At 37.6% G+C, this 20,491-nt stretch overlaps 1 protein-coding gene across 9 annotated transcripts in view; it reads left to right on the top strand.

The window, feature by feature from the left end:
- LOC115220774 (PP2C-like domain-containing protein CG9801) overlaps positions 1-20,491 on the top strand; it is a 143,817-nt gene that overhangs the window by 41,858 nt on the left and 81,468 nt on the right. For 7 of the 9 annotated variants that reach the window (XM_029790916.2, XM_029790915.2, XM_036510433.1 and 4 more), the window contains exon 2: positions 17,115-17,138. The exons of the other annotated variants lie outside the window; for them this stretch is intronic. In XM_029790916.2, coding sequence (XP_029646776.1) covers positions 17,115-17,138 — 24 coding nt within the window. The remainder of the gene's footprint in view (positions 1-17,114; positions 17,139-20,491) is intronic. 9 annotated transcript variants of the gene reach the window in all.

Below are 20,491 nucleotides of genomic sequence, written 5' to 3' on the forward strand. Positions count from 1 at the left end.
TTGTGTGTCTCTGTTTGTCCCCCTAGCATTGCTTGACAACCGATGCTGGTGTGTTTACGTCCCCGTCATTTGGCGGTTCGGCAAAAGAGGCCGATAGAATAAGTACTGGGCTTACAAAGAATAAGTCCCGGGGTCGATTTGATCGACTAAAGGCGGTGCTCCAGCATGGCCGCAGTCAAATGGCTGAAACAAGTAAAAGAGTAAAAGAGTAAATATCAAAATATTCTACATAAAAGAATGACAAAAACTAATCCACTGGATTATAATAGATGATGTACACAGGTACCACTATGCAACAGTTTGTTATACATGGTGTCGTGTGTGTTTTTAAGACAATTTAGACTTCAGAATCACAGCGTGTGTTTTAGTTCCTTCCCCAGTTTGACTTTTTTTTTCCCACATAAATAGTATTTATTGTTAGAATTTTAATATCTCAGTTTCTTATTTCTGTACTGTAAATATATCAAGTTTCAATCATGATGATTGTCATTTACAGTCCTCTTTCCTTGCTGGCATGGGTTGGAAGGCTTGACAAGAGCTGACAAGTCAGAAGCCTGCACCAAGTTCTGTTCTCTGTGGTTTGGTTTGGTTTCTACGGGTGGATTCCCATCCTAGTGCCAACCACTTAATAGAGTGTACTGGGTGGCTTTTTTATCTGGCACCAGCAGTGGTGGGGCCCACTGGAAGACGAGGCCCTTGAAGTAAGCATAGAGCAGTATCGAGGGTGGGGTTGCTTTTGTGCCAGGTGATGAGAGGTTAGGGTATGAAGAGAGGGACAGAAATGAGTTGCAGTGAGAGGAGAAACACGAAGTAGGGGAAAGAGGAGGGGGAGATGGTGAGGTTGTGACATGAGGAGCATTCAAGTTTGAGGGAAGAGGAACCAAGGATTGGGTTGGATGAGTGGTTGGATAAATCCATGAGGGGGAGAAAAATCAGTGCCAGAAATGATTGAGTACCAAACTAAATAATGTACAAAGTTTGTATATTTGGTTCTTAATATTCTCATTTCAGACATTGTACCAAAGTACCGTTTAGTACTTTTAGTCCTCCTTTTTCTCTTCCTTTCAGATTTGTTGCTTTATCCCAGTGTGAGCAATCATCATCATTGTCATCATCATTTTTAACATTTTTTTTTTTTCAAGCTGGTATGGGTTGGTTGAGCCTTCCTGACATAATATTCTCTGGCTAAGTAACCTTCCTGATGCCAAACTTTATTTTTTCCTATTTTTTAAAGCGCCCCTGTGAAGTGGTTGGCATTTGGAGAGGCATCCAGCTTAAAAACCTTGCAAAAAACTGACCTCACCTCTGCTCGTGCCATGTAAAAAGCACTCAGTCCACTCTGCATGGTGGTTGGTGTTAGGAAGGGCATTCAGCTGTAAAAACTGTGCCAAAACAAGACACAGAACTCTAGTACAGGCTCCTGCCTGGCCAGCTCCTGTCAAACCATCCAGCCCATGCCAGCATGGAAGGTGGACATCAGACAGTGATGATGATGATGATGATATTTTGCTCCATGTTGTTGCATATTGAACATGAAGCTGATGCAGACTTTGCTAATGATGTTAATCTGGGATATTAATATCATCATTATTTCTTAAATGGTGTCAACGTAAAGACACCAAGAAACACGCACAACAGGCTTCTGTACAGTTTCCAGTAAGCAAATGTCACTCACAAAGCATTGGCCAACGCAGTGCTTCAGGAGAAGATATATAGTGAACTTGAAACGATGTGGTTGTGAACTCCTTAACCATGTAGCCATGTCTGCAACCATAGTTTGTGATATTATCTGGGTTTTAAACCACTTTTTAAAAGGGAGAATCTGTGTTGTTTAGTTGTAAGTTATCCTTTAACAAACGGACCTCTGAACAAAGACATTCCATCCTTAACCATCCCATCTATCTTGTATATGTACAACTATATTGTGTCCTTCTAGTTTTAAGAGGGTAGAGGATGATTTGAGGACATTTAACTGTTATTTCTTGCAAGTTGAGCAGCCACTGGAGTGGAGACTCTCTCATTGATTCAGGGCTATAATCTCTTGAATTAACTGTACATCTTCTTAATCTTTTAGGAATTCAAGTGTGATAAAACTAAAAATGAGAACCACAGGTGGTTTGATCCCAGAACAGTGAAATTAGCAAACTGATTTGTATATCTTTAAAATGTAGATGAAATTTTTCTGAATATTAAGGCTGTATCTCCCAATAAGTAAAGCATGGTCATATCTGGAAACCCTAGTTTTAAACTCAACATTTTTTTCTGCTCACCGAATTTCTTGTGTTTGTATATTCGAACTACCCAAGTGCAGAGCTGACTGGTCGCTCAATAATTAACTGCAAACAGAATGGTTGATATTGTGCAGATGAAAGACAAACTCATATTGTTCAGTCAGTAGAGATGTCAGCCAGAGAACTTTTATCTTATTTGGGGATGGAAAAAAATATGAATGACGCTAAGCAGTGAGATGTATCAGTCATGAGTCCAAACTGTTTGCAAAGATAACCGTCCACCTATAAAAATAATAACCCTAATAATACACAAATATCTAAATTTATACTTTTTGAACCACCCACCACAACTTCCAGCATAGAAAACTAGATGTAAAGCAGGTAAAAAAAACTGAACAAAAAGATGCCAAATTCCTCCAGCTTCACTTTGTTTTTTATTCCTCCATGCTGATAAAAATAAATTCCATTAAATTTGGTAGGCCAAAGTCAATTGACTTTATCTCTTTCCTTACAAACTACTTTTATGCTTTTTCATCTGGATTGCCATTTTGTTTCCTTTTTTTTAAATTTTTGGGTAACATAATATTCCCGGAAATGTTTTCTCTCTCTCTCTCTCTCTCTCTCTCTCTTTGTAATTACATCAATTGAAGTCCCTGTTTATGTAAAGGAGGGAAAGATGATGAATTGTGGGAAAGATTAATGTCAGTTTTCCCCCCGTTCTTCTGTTTGGATTCTTATTTTCACAAATAAATGTATTTGTCGATAAATATTTTATGCCTTGTAGAAACTTCAGAGGTGAAAAATGGTTGTGTATGTGTGTGTAGAATTGTATCTTTGTTTTACAATTTGTTTGTGAGCTCTCCTACAAATTATGAATGATCATGGTCTTTGGTTGTAATGATGATTATTTCTAACTTTGGCATAAAGCCATAAATTATGGTGGAGAGGTTTCCATCCTTTTCTCCAGAGGAAGAAATGCAAAGTTGACTCTGGCAAAATTTGAACTCTGCACGTAAAGAATTGGAAGAAATGCCACTAAGCATTTTGTCCAATGCATTAACAATTCTGTCAGCTCACTTTAACCCTTTTGTTACTGTATTTATTTTGAGATGCTCTGTATTTCTTTCAATTACTTTAAATATAACAAAGAATTTAGTAAAGTAACTTATTTATCATTCAGCTAGTGTTAGGAACATAAATTGTGACTAAAGTTTGGTGGAAGGTTTTAATTCAAAACTTATGAAAACAAGACATTTGTACTCAGAGCCAGAGCCGGTTTCAGCCAAGGTTTATGATAATAATAATAATAATTGTTTAAAATTTTAGCACAAGACTAACAATTCGGTGGGTGAGATAAGTTGATTACTTTCACCCCAGTGTTCAACTTGTTTTATTGACCCCGAAAGGATGTTTAGTTAAGTTAATTTTTTTGCTCAAAAAGCAAAAAGCAAGGCCACGTAGGGGGACATGGAGTTATGTACAGGGAGGGTGTTCATGCAAAGAGTTCAGGCCATTTCTGGTCAAGAGAGACTTTGAACCGAGCGGTCGTCGGCATCTTCACTATCTCGTCCGGCAGCTTAGTCCACGGATCCGCAACCCGGACGGAGAAAGCCCCTCTCCTTTGATTGAGATGAAATCGTCGCAGATAGAGCTTTTCGGAGTGACCCCGCAGCCGACGCTCTGGAGCAGGAGTGAAGAACAGTTCTTTCGAGAGGTTAGAGGCAAAGTCGACCTTGGCAGAAATTGAACTCAGATGAAATGCTGCTAAGCATTTTGCTTGGTATTCTAATGATTCTGCCAGCACAATGCCTCAATAATAATAATAATAATAATAATCATAATAATAATAATAATAATCATAATAATAATAATAATAATAATAATCATAATTTTGTTCTATATTTAAGAGATGAGGAATTATGTACATTATTTACATTTGATGGATATTTGTCCTCATCTTATTAGTTGGGTTCTCATTCCTAAGGTATTTTTTGATATTCCAGGCAGTGACCTGAATAATAATAACAATAATAATAATAATGATAATAATAATAATATTGAAAAATACATTAGGAATGAGAACCCAGGTTCGAAATTTCCCCAAGACTCCTGATGAAGGCTGGAGAATATATCAGCCGAAATGTATTAACAAGAAACAAGATGAGGGCAAATTTCTGTCAAATGTAAATAATGTAAATAATAATAATTTTGTTTATTGGTTACAAGGCCCCAAGACTCTGAGGACAATATAAGGATGAAATGTAAACCTGCAACACAACAGTGGAGTTTATATCAAATAATAAAAAAAAAAAAGTGGGGCAGCAAAAATAAAGAATATATGAACTCAATTCCTGCAATAAGTGGAGAGTCAGAAAACATAGGGTGACTTGAGGGAAAACCCTACAGAAAAAGGTCCAGATTACCCAAAGCATCCAAAGTGCCCTCTCCTGTTTTCTTTCCTTCTTTGAAAAGCATGTTTGTGGTAGAAGCATCCTCATTCATCTTTTGTTTAGCACACCAGAGGGCAGCACCTTCTCTGCTCTCAACTTTCTCTTCTCGTAATATTTATTTGGAAAAGTTGTTGAAAGCTTGGCTAGAGAGGAAGATGCTTCTAATAATAATTGGTTCACATTTTGGCACCTGGCCAGCAATTTCAGGGAATTGAGTAAGTTGATTACATTGATTGCAGGACTTGACTGTCCCTAGAGGGATGAGAGACAAACTTAAGTTATCCTTGGCAGAATTTGAACTCAAGATGTAAGGCGTTAAAAGAAATGCTGCGAAGCATTTTGTCCCCAAAACACCAACGATTCTGCTAGCTTGCTGCCTTAATGATACTGCTGCTGCTGCTACTACTACTACTACTAATAATAATAATAATAACGATAATAATAATTTTTAATAAGGGTGTTTGACTAATAATTGTAGGAGAGCAAGGTGTAGTAGAATGAACGATTGAATCTACCCCAGTGTATTACAGGTATCTGTTATGGAAAAATGAAAAGGCCAGTCAAACCTAGCAATGTTTGAAATAATGAAATATTAGCATTCAGTTTGGCATTTGGCCATTTCTGCCAATGCAATTACTCAAGCAATCATAAAAATAATAATAATAATAATTTTCTTTGACTAGGCACAAGGCCAACTTCCATAGAGGAAGTGGCAGTTGATTGCATCGACAATCACAACAACAATAATAATAATAATGATAATAATAATATTGGTGATGATTCTTTTATTAACACAAAACATCAAACACAGAGAATTATTATATTTGTTGCCCTTGTGGCAAATAAAGAAAACGATAGAAAGTCTAATGAAATTTCAGTCTTTCCGGGGTCGATTTTATCTTTTTCCTCTCTGGGGCTTAATTAAAAAAAAATACCAAGGTGTGTCTACTGAGGTTGAAGCTAATCCACTACCCTTGTCCAACTGTCCCCTCAGAACTTGTGCACCTGTGCCAGTATAAGAGAATAGGATAGAATTGGTAAAGTCAAATGCTTGATGTTTAGTTACATTCCTTTACATTTTAAGTTCAAATCCTGTCGGGTTATCTTATCTTTACCTTCCATCTTTTCAGAGTTGATAAAATAAAAAAAATCAGTTGAACACTGGAGGCATTAGAATCATTTCACCTGCTCTCCTCCCAACTTCAGGCTTTCTTCCAAGATTAGAAAATCATTATTACCATTCTGCATGCACTCACATAATGTCCAAGTACTGCTGACTTGTGGGGTTATGTCGATGTTGAACAGCTGTCATCGCATATCAGATGAATTTGACCATTGGCCAAATCCATTGTGAGGATTGCCCCACCACCCACCTTTAACAATGCAGAGTAGGTGATGTTTGTGTGATGAGTGGGTATGGCAAAAGAGGGTGTGTGGTGGATGAGGCTGAAAGGATTAAGGTAAGACACCTGTCTCTGTGGTCAAGCCCTCATCAACTTTTAAAGTTCCACCTAGAAAAGAAGTTCAGGTGAAGAGGGAAGTGCTATTTGCCAGTGAATTTGTGATAAAATGGGTGACTTTGGTTCGGGTGAATGGCCTTACTCTAAGCCTGCACCTGTAGATTGGCCAGCAGGAGGTGGTCAGGGGAATGCTGGATCAGCAGGGTTTCTTGAGTGGCCCTGGCTGGAGCTTCTCCTGTATCAGGAAGTCAGCATCATTCATGTTATCACATACTTTGCATACTATTCTTTTGTTTCAGTCATTTTGACTGTGGCCATGCTAGAGCACCACCTTTAGTTGAACAAATCGACCCCAGGACTTATTCTTTGTAAGCCTAGTACTTATTTTATCGGTCTCTTTTGCCGAACCACTAAGTTATGGGGACATAAGCACACCAGCATCGGTTGTCAAGTGATGGTGGGGTGGACAAACACAGACACACAAACATATACACACACACTTATATACATATATATATATATATATATATATATAATATATATATATATATATATATATATATATATATAGTAAAAGACACTCGCCCAAGGTGCCATGCAGTGGGACTGAACCCGCAACCATGTGGTTGGTAAGCTACTTACCACACAGCCACTTCTGCACCTGTTATATGTATAGCTTTATTGCATTTAACTGATTTTGTTTTTCCATTTCTTTCTCCAAATCTCTTATGTAGATTCTTATCCTTGTGATGTCTCCTTCATCTATGCCCCTGTGGCTAATAAAAGAAATTATTGATATTGCATATAAATGGAGTGTGATTCTAATGATTTCTTCTTAGGCCTGGCACAGGAAGAGTTTAAGGAATATGGCAAAGGGTGTTGTGATGTTCATGCAGATCTCACAGAAATTAAATGAGACGTGTTTAGGTGAGATATGAAAAAAACAAACAAACAAAAAAAAGCAAAAAAAAATTTATGCCTCAGGCTGTAATTGCTGAGAATGTAGTTACCGTTTAGATAATTCCAGCTAATAGTGTTTTGACTCACCATTATCTAACGAGATTTTGTGATGTTAATGCTTTTCTCAAAACTATCAATGCGGTTAAGTGATGTGAAATAGCTTCAGAATCCAAAACTAGGTTGCAGACTCTGTTCACAAGATCTTCTCTCTTGATTCTGAATGCTTGCCAATAATAATCATAATAATAATAATAAATTCTGATATTATTATCATCATCAATTACTCTTTTGATTGAACAGCTTCATATAAATACTGTGTTTTTCATAAACAACATTCAGACTCTCTCTCTCTCTCTCTCTTCTTTCTCTCTCTCTCTCTCTCTTCTTCTCTCTCTCTCTCTCTCTGACTCATTGCTTCTCCATATCTTTCTCAGTGTTTGTTGCTCTTCTTCTTCTCTCTCTCCTTCTCCCTTGTTTTGATGCTCTTCCATTTTTAAGATTGCTCAAGAAGAATCCAAGTGGCAGGCAGGGGGCAAATAGTGGTGTGTGTGTTAGTAGACTAGGGACTGCAGTCAGTGTTGGTGGGGTCAGAATGGGGTTGGTTTGGAGGTGAACCGTTTCCTTCCTATTGCATTTCAATTCTCTACCACATACAGATGAAGTGCTGATGCATTAATCAATAAAGCTCTGTTCAGAAGTTAAACCCCTTAAATCCTTCCATACAAACTATTTTTTTTTCCCCTTCTTTGTTGCAGTTTTATTTTTCTTGTTTTTACTGTTGCATTCTTTTCTCTCCCCCTCCTCCTCCTCCCCCATTATGATCTGCCTTAAGAAATTAAAGCTTTAAAGGAGTTCTGTTGGTGTAACAGTTTCTGCCAACCATTTGAGATTCTTGTTTATAGGAACACCAAAAAAAGAAGAAAAAAAATCTTTACTAAAAACAGTGAAACTCCCCCTTTCCCTCTCCCCATCTCATTAAAAAAGAATCTTTTTTTTTCCTTTTCCAATTTGATATTTAAAAAAAAACAAACTTGTTTATCAATTTTGTTTAATTCAATTTCATCTTTTATTTATATTCAGTATTATGGAAAAGATTTTCCTTCTGCCATTAATAATTTCAATAAAAACTTGAGAATATTCAAGTGTGTGTGTGTGTGTGTGAGAGAGAGAATGTGTCAGAAGATGGTGGTAACTGTGAAGAATGGAGCCTGATTTTGAACATTGATCTTGTAACGGATTCGTGTCGTTTATTCTATATATAAAACCTGTCATCAGCTGAGCTAATCTTGTTTACAGTTCACAGCTTTTGAGAGTTCTGTGTAATGATTGTCTTCATATGATCATTCTAATTCTCTGGGTTGTCAGTCACTCTGTGATTTTTGGCAGGACTTATGAATAATGGCTACTGCTTACTTTATGTAACTATCCTGATTTTATAAACACTTATTTTGATGAATTGACTTTTTGCAAGTTTACATCTGTAATGATTTCTGTAGTTAAAACATTTTGTGAATCCTGTCCAAAGACATTGATGCCAACAATTATTGGAAAGGTTGCTTCTGAAAGACATAGCTCTGGGTTGGGTCTCACTGTGTGGCCCCTTGGCCAAATGGCTTCCACTACAACCTCACTTTGCTCAGTACTATGTAAGTGGAATTTGGGATAAGGAAGCAGTGCAGAAGTCTTCTCAGTGTGTGTGTGTGTGTGTGTACATGTGTGTTGTGACCCTCTATCTCTTGTAACTTAGCAGTTTGTTATTGATTGATTTCTATAGAGATTGTTAAAATAAGCACCTGATTAATGAAATAAATACTAGGGTTGATATGATTAAAACCCATTGAGACTGGTGCTCCAGTATGGCTGCAGTCCAATAACTGAAACCAGAAAATGAATAAAAGAAAAAAAAAACAGGGGTTGGTGTGGAGGCAAAGCATAAAATACATAAAATAAGATTTGGGAACTGATGGTTACATGTAGGTTGACTTAAGCTCAGCTGATATATGTGGCACATCTGTTGTTCCATATTTTAGAATAGTCAGAGATAGAATTCTATGCACCCTTGACGCTTTTTCTTTTTTGTTTCAATGAAGAGAAAAAGCTTTGGCACCTGTAAGCCTTTTCAGATTAGTGAGATTAGGGTTCGGGTACCGGTTCAGTTTGGACATCTTGCTTGAAGGGAAAATCTGAACTGAAATGTTCTGAGATGGAAAGATTGCGGCAGAATTGGGGGTGGAATGGTTTAGTAGAAAGTTTTTATGGTATGAGAGGATGTAGGGATGATGAGAGAAGAAGAGGCGGGTGTAATTAGGTTGGAAATAGTCTGTTAGTCAGAGAGTCTGGAATTGTTGTATTAGTAATAAAAGAAATAGGGGAGAGAGAATTTTGAGTTGTGGGTGGGGGTGCGATTGTGGGGAAAAGCTATGCTGTATCAGATATGGGAGTGAGATTTTAAGATGTGGTGCAGTTATGTTTTCTGAAGATGGCTAACATTGAGCATATTATTCTGAAGAACAAGCCTAGATTTTGAGATGTTTTTTTTTGTTGTTTTATAGTGATTGAGAAGGGAAAGGGTTCTGTTTCAATGACCCCATGATAGACATATTGATACACTACCCCCACTAATTTGCTCTACATCCAATCAATAGATCTTTTCCTTCTATCCCCAAAATGATGAGAGATAGTTATGCTTGGTGCTCTCTGATTGAGTTGATGTATGACCAAATGCGTTCCATCCATGACCATCTTATCTCTTTGTATATCTACAACTACATTGTCCTCATCCTTTCTTTTTGGAGATGTTAAGGTATGATTAGAGAGAATTTGGCTGCTATTTCTAGTATGGGAAATTGATTATGAAGCAGTTTCGTTGTTGGCTCGTCATAAAGTTGATTAGTTTTGCTTCTCATTTTTTTATTCCTGCTGATCCTTTAACCCTTTAGCATTTAAACCGGGCATATATGGCCAAAAGTATTCTGCCAGTTTTATGTTCAAACAGGCCAGATCTGGTCTCTCACACCAACCCTACAATATCGTTTTAAAAATTAGCAGCTACCTCATCAAAATCTCATAGCTACAAGATAATGCATGATTAGTTCAAAACAATGTGGATTAACCCTTTAGTGTTCAGATTATTCTTTCAAACATAATGCCTATTGATTCACATTGATTTGAATTAATCATGCATTATCTCATATCTTCAAGATCTTGATGGTGTAATTACTTAATGTAGAATAACATTGTAGGGTAGGTGTGAGGGCCTGGATCTGGTCAGTTTGAACAAAAACAGATTAAATTTTTTGGCCGAATATGGCCAGTTTAAATACTAAAGGGTCAAAAAAGCATTAATTTTGGCAGAATAATGCAAACACTAAACGGTTAAACTCTCACTAATGTCGCCTCACTAGTTGTTATATAATTTTGGCTCCTTATTTCTTTTTCCACTGGTCATTTTATTTTTATTACAAAGTTTCTTGGTCTAAAATTTAGGGACTTACAAATATGAGATTCCTGTTTCTAAAGACAGTAGTAGAGATTGTTTGAAGAATTCCTTGGCTTTTGCTATTGAATTTCTCAGTCTCTGTTTAGAAAATCTCACAGGAATACATCATGTTTCATGGTTGAATGAGTTGGTTTTTGTTTGGAAGGAAAATATATCTAAGCCAATAATTACTATGCAGATAAACTATAATTTGAGGAAACTAGTGTGTGTGGCCTGTTCGATGTATGCTGCAATGCTTGAGAGAAGAAATATTTACCTAATGTTTGGGGTGGAGAACTTCATCACAGATTTAATCAATTTTCCAAATCTTCAATATTTTCTCCTCTTACGGAATTGCAATAAACATAAATTTTAGCTTTTCACAAATACAACTGCTTTCGTTTGTTTGGGAACATGAAAGAATTGCTCTCTCCTCTCTCACACACGAACGCACATACATGCGCTCACACACACACACAGATATGCACACACAACCATATTTGTGGATGAGAGAGAGAGAGGGAGGGAGAGATGTTGAGACTTGTAGCTGTGGTTCTACCAGCAGCTCTCTTTCGGCTGGTTGGCTCAGTGAGTTGCCACTGATTGTGGTCGGCCTCTGCTCGCTTAACACTTCCACTTTGAAGTACTTCACAAGCCAGTCAAATGGCCCATGTGACACTGCTGATAAGTAATGGTGGTTCTAGTAAGATGGGGAGGGGACAGCCGCAGTGGTTTTTGCTGGGATAGAAGGGGAAAGAAGCTGGTAAGTATGGAAAAGCTACCAATAGCAACAATGGTGGTGGTAATATTATATTTGATTGGCATTAGCACTGAGGCAGCTACATACACACAAACACACGTTATACACCATTTATGCAGAAAATCAATCATAGACATCGTATGTCCACCCAGACACACTGGCACTGTATAGATATATATTCACAAAATCACATAATGTATAGCTAAACATAGGCGCAGGAGTGGCTGTGTGGTAAGTAGCTTGCTAACCAACCACATGGTTCTGGGTTCAGTCCTACTGCGTGGCATCTTGGGCAAGTGTCTTCTGCTTTAGCCGTGGGCCGACCAATGCTTTGTGAGTGGATTTGGTAGACGGAAACTGAAAGAAGCCTGTTGTATATATGTGTATATATATATATGTGTGTATGTATGTGTGTGTCTGTGTTTGTCCCCCTAGCATTGCTTGACAACCGATGCTGGTGTGTTTATGTCCCCGTCACTTAGCGGTTCGGCAAAAGAGACCGATAGAATAATTACTGGGCTTACAAAAGAATGTCCCGGGGTCGAGTTGCTCGATTAAAGGCGGTGCTCCAGCATGGCCGCTGTCAAATGACTGAAACAAGTAAAAGAGTAAAGTGTATACACTTTCATATACCCAGCTTATGCCCAGTCTGGATATTTCTAAATGGAAAGAAACTTCCCTAGAAGAGAAGGTTTGTGAAGTTGAGGGAAAGAGCATCCGTTATCTTGAGAGTTCTTGTTTAGCCCCAGGCCAACCTTGATTAAGTAAGTTTATAATTCAATGCATTCAAGTTATCTTCTTGTTTTATTTCTCTTTCTGTTTCCCTCATGGTATAATTTGAGGGAGGTTTGGCTGCTATTTGTAGAGAGGTTTCTTGTTGTGGCAGCAAATAAGTGTAAAGTAATTGACAGGTGTAAGGTATCAATTTGGTCGAAGGAATTAGGTTGTATGACTTGGTGTGGTATTTATAGCATTTCAAAGAAGAAAGAAAAACAAACGGCTTTTATGTTCTTCAACAAATGCAGAAAGGAATAATTGCTTCAGCAGACCTGCTTCTTTCTTATCTCACCTCCCATCACTCCCTCCTCTGCTCAAAACATTCAACCACCACCGCCACCATTCTCTTCATTTCATTGCTTTACTTTGCTCACTTCCTGCTGAGAAAGATGGACAGTGCTTGCCTCTCAGACAGGTAAAGATGTGGTAAAATTCAGAATCTAATCTGAAAGTCTGTCTCCACAAAAATTAGTTCCTAACTTTTTTACTGTAAACTCCCCAAAAGTTGATGGGGTTGGAGGTGACATAGCAGGGGGGAATTCCACCATCGGTCACAAGTGTGTGTGTGTGTGTGTGTCTGTATGTGTGTGTGTGTGTGTGTGGTTGTTATTTAGTCTGAAGCCCCAAAGCAGCAAACTGACATTGTTGTTAGAATGTAGAAGAGAAAAGCTTTGCAGTATTCTGGTTGTGAGTTCAAATCCTGCTGAAGTCTTTGTCTTTCATCTTTGCATGGTTGCTAAAATAAGTGATGAAGCATTGACACAATGTACCTAGGACTACATTTCAGCAAATGTACATTAGTGATTGTTCTGTGTTACTTAACAAAGGCAGGCAGTTGTATTTGTGAAAAAACTAAAATTGGTATTGAAGGTTTTGAGAATTGATTAAATCTCTGATGAAGGCCTCCACTTCTCATATTTCTTCTAACAGTTCTTTAACACAAACCATTGTTACTTCTTCCCATTCATTCATTCAGATCAGGAATTAGTTTCTTTTGAATATAATTTCATCTTTGTATTTTTGACCTCTCCATCCCTCTCCTGTTGTCACATTGAATAAATTTTCTTTTGCTTCTGGTGTGGTGGTCAGCTACAACACAATGTCAGTGACAGTGTGAACTTGTGACCCTTGTAGCAGTAACCTAGCAACTTAACTCTTGTATTGCAACGCATTTAGGCAATTGTTGAGTCTGATGCTTAAAATAACAATGGATTTTGGACTGTTACGTGTTTTTTTTCCTTGCTTTTGTTTTGTGCATTTCATATTCTTGATAGTTTCTACATCATCTTCCTCATCAAATCATTCTATTCCACTCACTACCAGCATCTCACCCACCTCCTCCTCCTCCTAATCATCAGCTTCCATTTTATGATGAATGAGGCCTGTTCTCTACTTCAGTTTTATCCACCAGTCTCCAGGTTCACCATTGCTTTGTTGTTCCCCACTTCTTCATTCATTTTCACAGCTGCCCTTACCCCTCTCCCCTCCCCCATCCCTTACAAAAAGAGGAGGTCAATTATGGCATCTGTTTGCTGGCAATTGTGTATGTAGGTGTCTTTGCATGTATGTGTGTATATCTATGTGTAGGTGTCTGTGTATGCATGTGCCTGATTATCAATGTGCATGGGTGCCTGTGTGTGGGTGCCTTTCTGTATGTGTGTGTGTGTTATGTGAGCATCTGTGCGTGTGTGTATTAGTTTATGGATAACTGTTTCTTTTGCCCACGTCTTCCTTCAAACGAGTTTTCTCTTGCAACAACGGTTGTGCCTGTGTTTTTGTGTATTGCAGTGTTTGTGTTGTTTGTGTTTGTTATAATCATGCATGGAGGACGTTTCGTGCAGCTATGATGCTTTAAATTTACAAGGAGGATCATATTATCAACCATGATGTTCATGATTTTCCAATTATTTCTAACCAGGAAGCTGAAGTACTTATAACTTTGCAGCTGAGTTACCAAGTCAACCAATGTTAAGAACTTACAGCTGTACAGCATCATCATCATCATCTGTCCCTTTCCTATCATCACTTTTTTTAATGTCTGATATTTTTCATGCTGGTATGGATTGGATATATATATATATATATATATATATATATATATGCATACATACATACATAATTGTTAAAGACAAGCATTAAGGCAAGACAAACATCTCAAGTCATATCTGTCGTTACTATTGAAAAAATTCAAAGTCTTACAGCTGTTTATGGGATATTCCAGAGTATGGATATTCCGTTATTGGAGACAAATAAGTAAAATGAGGAAGATATAGATTTGTATGTGGGGGTTATTCGTGGTGGTGGTGGGGGTGAATTTATTTACATTTGGATTTAGGGAAGAATTTGAAAGTGTGGAAGAATTTGTGTTTACATGTTGTGAGGGCTTCGTTGTGTTTGTTAAGCAATTGTGGTGAGTTATGAGTTAAAATTTTGAGGCCACAAATGGAGTGCTGGCCCTGATATGGGATACCAGAATCTATTATAGTCCAGGAAATCTACAATGGCTCCATAACTACCGTCTCGGCTATAACCTTGGAGCCCTGGTAATACATTACAGCACTTACTTAGTGTACTTAGTCGTTTAGATCACCTGTGAACTAAACCCCTATATTTTGTATATATATATCATCATCGTTTAACATCCGCTTTCCATGCTAGCATGGGTTGGACGATTTGACTGAGGTCTGGCGAACCAGATGGCTGCACCAGACTCCAATCTGATCTGGCAGAGTTTCTACAGCTAGATACCCTTCCTAACACCAACCACTCCGAGAGTGTAGTGGGTGCTTTTACGTGCCACTGGCAATGAAGGCCAGTCAGGCAGTACTGGTAGACACACACTCATATATAGTCATTATCATTTAACATCCGTCTTTCCATGCTGACACATGATTTATTTATAGCAAGTAAAATAGCACCACTTCATATCCAGAAAAAATATTTCAGATAATTCTGTGCGTTTATTAATGTTTATATAATAAACATAAAACGATCATATATATCCCTCCCCCTCTTACACAATACTCTGTATTAACTGAATTTGTTCTATTCCAGTTTACTATTTTACTGGATGAGCAAAATCTTTTGCATCTATTTATTGCATTCCTGAATTGATCATCTCATCTACGCCCATTTGCGATATGGCCTGGAGAACTGCCTGAAGCAGAAACAACTTGGGTGGATTTGGGGGGAAAGATTCTTTGTTGCCTGGAATGGTAAAACAATGACACCATTGAGCTTTGTTCCATTTATTTACTGCTATCTTCTCTGCTCCTCTAAACCTTGACCTCCTGTATACCTTCCTCAATCATTCTGTTTTCTGAGAAACAATCGAGACAATTACAAGAAGCCAGTTAGATCGTATTTGTAACCAGCATGAAGAAAACTAAAATGGTTTCATGATTAATGGCCGTGCATGTCCCACTAAAGTTTCAAACTTATCTGTTTATCTTTAACATTATTACTATGAATACACCAGTTAATATAAATCCACACTAAATTATCAAATAAACATGTTTATATTTGTATCTGTATCTGCATCTGTGTGTGTGTGTGTGTGTGTATGTGTACATATACACACACATACACAGTAAGTAAGAGAAAGCAAGATAAGCTCAGTGTAGAAAACAGGTAGTAGTGCTTGAATGACTTCAAACTTAAACCCTGACCTCTTGATCTTGGGAAAGGCCCACAGCGTCAACAGTGGCTATAAGAGAAATTCAATATGCAGGTATTAATTTTGACTGACACAGTTAGACTTGATACGTATGCATGCGTGTGTGTGTGTGTGTGTGTGTGTATGTATGTATACACACACACACACACACACACACACACACACACACACACACACACATACATAAAGAAATTATGTAATGTCTTAAACTCAACAGCTGTTTCAGGAAGCCAAGTGTTACATAATCATGATTTGCTGGTGTTATATGCAAAAGTCATGGTTATGTAACTGGTGACTGATCACATAAAGATATTACAGTAAGTCCAACTCCCCTTTTCAAGAGAAGACTGGTAAAAGCAGAGTGTTTATTTTCTTGTGGTTTCAATTGTAGGGCTGTGGACTGAGCACTAGCAATTGTGCCCCTAATGTAGATACCAGCCTGGTGGGAATGAGGAGGAGTCACGACCTGACATTTATATGCCATTTTGTAGCATAAACAAAATCCATACAACAGGCATAGTTACATATATATCAAGCTTGACTATGTTTATCTACATTGCTGCCTCTCTCCCCCTCTCTCTCTATATGTTTGTTTGTAGTGTGTGCACACACATGCATATGTATGTATGCATGTATGAATGATGGCTCTTCCACTCCAGCTAAGCATATGACAGCTGCACCAGCAGCTGACTGGTCTTCATTTCTTGCTGGGACATGAAGTGACATTCCTTGCCCAAGGGCACTGTGTGTTGCTTGTTCCAGGAGTCTCTATAGACACACAGACCCCCCCCCCCGCAACGTGGATTTGTATGTATTTTTATATCTCTGTCTCCCTCTCACTCCGTTTCTCTAGGTTCTTGGGTGTGGATTTATACTAACTTGTGTCTATGAGTAAACAAATGCATGTAGCCTATCACATTTTCTCTTCATATTAAATTTGTTTACATATCACTTCAACTAAATGAGTAAATAAACTCTGCTTATTCCTCATTTGTATATCCACATTAGTCATATATATATATATATATATATATATATATATATGTGTATATATATATATGTATGTATATGTGTATATATATGTATGTATATGTGTATATATCTATGTATATATATATCTATGTATATATATATATATATATATACACACACACACACATACATACATACATCATACATACACATACAGATGCACGTGTTTTATGTGTGTTTTACGTAATTTTCATCTGGTTTTATTCTATTAATCTAATTTATAGATTTTCTCTTATTTTTGCTGTTTTTTTTCTTTTTTTTTTTCTCTTAACTTTTTCTATTCCAAACAGAGTGAATTACGAATATCTTCTTGGGTAGGTTGTCTTTTATTCCAGATAATTCTCTTATTCAACATGTGTGTTTGCACGTCACTAAAAAAGCAAATTAATAAAAAAAAAAAGGGGCATTTTCTTCACGGTTATTTATTTATCTACACAAAAAGGAAAATCTTATTCACATTGTTATTATTATTTTTCCTTAAAATTCTTTTTAGCTTCTGCTTAAAGTTTTGCAAAATAATTTCTGGGCTTCCCTAATTACTACCACTGATGTTCTTGTTATTTTTATTTGTCTGGTGAAGATAGCAGAATGGTAGAGTGCCAAATTAAACATTTTGCAATGTTTGGGTTTGCCTCTAAATATTCTGTGTTTAGTTTTTGTAGCATTAACTTTTTTTTTTTCATCTCTCTGCACAGGAGAGTGGGGCTCAATAAAGAAATATACATTCAATATACATAGGTTGATTGCAATTCCTTATACCTGTTTTTCTTTAAAAATCGGTCTAATCAACTGAAATCATCATTATTATTAGCTTGAGTGGATGGGCCTACATTGAGTGTCTGTAGGTCAGGAAATACAGCTGGCAAAGTGCACTTACAGCTCAGTTAAAGTAATGCTGGGTAAATGGAGATCCTTGACTGGTCCTGGATGGTGATCTCCCTCTTGGAATTTTCTCATCATCATTGCTTAACGTCTGTTTTCCATGCTGGCATGGGTTGGACGGTTTGATTGAGGACTGGCAAGCCAGTAGACTGCCCCTAGCTTCAATCTGATCTGGCAAGGTTTCTACAGCTGGATGCCCTTCCTAACTTCAGCCACTCCGAGAGTGTAGTGGGTGCTTTTTATGTGGCACGGGAGCCCGCCAGGTGGTATCGGCATTGACCACATTCTGATGGTGCTTTTTATGTTCCACTGGCACAGGAGCCAGTCAGGTGGCACTGGCATCAGCCATGACTCCGATTTCACTTGACTCAACAGGTCTTCTCAAGCACAGCATATCGTCTGATGATTCAAGAGAACTTTTAAAGGGGCTGATTATGTGACACTGGCATTGGCCACGGCTGTGATCTCACCTTACTTATTGGGACTTTGATGATATTTGAACTTGGAACCCTAAGAACCAGAAGAAATACTGCAAGATATTTTGTCCTCTGCTCTAACAATTTTGCCAAGTGTTAATAATAATAATAATAATAATAATAATAATTGTCTCAAGGTGGTGAGCTGGCAGAAACGTTAGAACACTGGGCAAAATGCTTAGCAGTATTTCGTCTGCTGCTATGTTCTGAGTTCAAATTCTGCTGAGTTCGACTTTGCCTTTCATCCTTTTGGGGGTCAATAAATTAAGTACCAGTTGTGTACTGGGGTCAATCTAATCAACTGGCCCCCTCCCCCAAAATTTCGGGCCTTGTGCCTAGAGTAGAAAAGAATAATAATTGTCTCTAAGTTAGGCTAGCAGGTTTGAGTGATGTGGTTAGTGGATACCATTGACCACAGTACTTGACCGGTATTTCATCTCTGGAGGAATACAAATGAAAGTTCTCTTCATTGGTACCTGAACTCTGAATGTAAAGAAACAGAGAAAATCCTGAAATTCTGGTGCTCTATCAATTGTGTGCCAATTGTTCATAATATTAATAATTATGATTTCAAATTTTGGCACAAGGCCACATTTTTGGGTAGTGGGTAAGGCGATTACATTGACACCAGTATTCAACTGGTATTTATTTTATCAACCCTGAAAGGATGAAATGCAAAGTTGATCTTGATGGAATTTGAACTCAGAATGCTAAGCTTGCCACCTTAAAGAATGATAATAATGGTAGAAATTTTCAAAAAGACAAAGCACCAGAAATTTGGGGAGAGAGTCTCATTGGGTTGAGTAACCCCAATCCTTGATTGCATTGACCTCAGATGGAGTAACGAGCTGAGTCAATACTAGCACTAATTGAACCTGGAATCTAAAGGGAGATAACTTAATACAAGGCATTCTCTACCAGTTTTGCTCTTCACCATTCCAATAATAACAACAACAACAACAACAGCAGCAATCACTCCCACCATGCAAGTCCAGGTGATGGGATCTTATCTTTCTGCATAACACTCTTTGATAGAGATTTTTAATCAGGAACTGCAATCTGCTGCTTCATCTTCTCTCCGTACCTTTCAGAATCTACCATCCTTCTTACACTTACCACTGCCAATTATTACCATGCCGAACCAAACGAATTCTGCTTTGTCTTTCCTGTTTAATTGTTGTTGGTGCAAAGTCACTGACACATCTCTCAAAATGCCAAGCATTTCCTTTTTATATTTCGCTTCCTATTCTCCACTCACAAAATGTCAGATGGTATTTTTTTCTTTTTATCTTTGTTTCTTTTTTCAATATTTATTTTGTGGTGCAAAGACTGGTAATGGTGTGGTGCTACAATACAAATTGTTGATTTTAGCCAAAATGAGTCTCTCTGCCTTTTAAAGGCAAGGGGGGAAAAAAAATTGAAAAGAAATTGTATAAACAATAACATTGTTTGAATTAAGGTTAGTATTTCTTTTAGACCAAGTGTTGTGATGCTGCTGCTACTACTACTACTGCTGGTGGTGGTTATAATAAACCATCTCTTTTGTTTTGAAAGAGAAGAAATGAACTTTGGACAAAGTATATCCCCACCAGCCTACACATCTCTTGCTTTTCAAAGATATTTTCTGGATGTTGATTATTGTTGTCAATGTTTAAAATAAATATTTTGAAATTTGTGTCTCAAAAATCTTTAGGCTTTCTGTGTCAAGCTTTGCTTCTTTTTGGTATTTCCCCTAAATTGTGTGTGTGTGTGTGGTGTGTGTGTGTGTGTGTGTGTGTGTAATTTATGCCAGCATGAACAGAGGGTGGGGGTAAGGAGATGCAGAGAGCTGCACTAAGAATGCTTGTTATCTCCTGAGGCACACACTGCTGCTGCGGCGTCTTATGAGTAATTTCCCTGAACAGACATTCTGCGCACCAACCAGATGGCATGGCCCCTCTTCTATTAAAGGCAATTCTCTAAACTATTTTCGAGGTTGTCTACCATGATAAGGGTGCTCTGTTTATATTCTGTGCAAATATGTTTTGTTTGTGTATGTATGTATGTGTGTGGGTGGATGGGTGCATAGTCTTAAAACACGAAATCATATTTCACAATTAAATTTTTTTTAATGTTCATAAGTTGAGATGTTGTCTCTTTTATGTAACCCCTTAAGTACCTCACAGATTGTGTGTGTGTTTGTGTGTTGTTCAAATTTATAGAAAAACAAAGACAGGTGTATTAACAAGCATGTGTATTAGTTTGACACTCAGGAAAAATAGAAAGGTCTTTTATGTTTCAAGCCTATGCTCTTCGACAGAAAGGAATAA

Source organism: Octopus sinensis, linkage group LG17 (assembly GCF_006345805.1).
Source record: "Octopus sinensis linkage group LG17, ASM634580v1, whole genome shotgun sequence".
Taxonomy (NCBI): domain Eukaryota; kingdom Metazoa; phylum Mollusca; class Cephalopoda; order Octopoda; family Octopodidae; genus Octopus; species Octopus sinensis.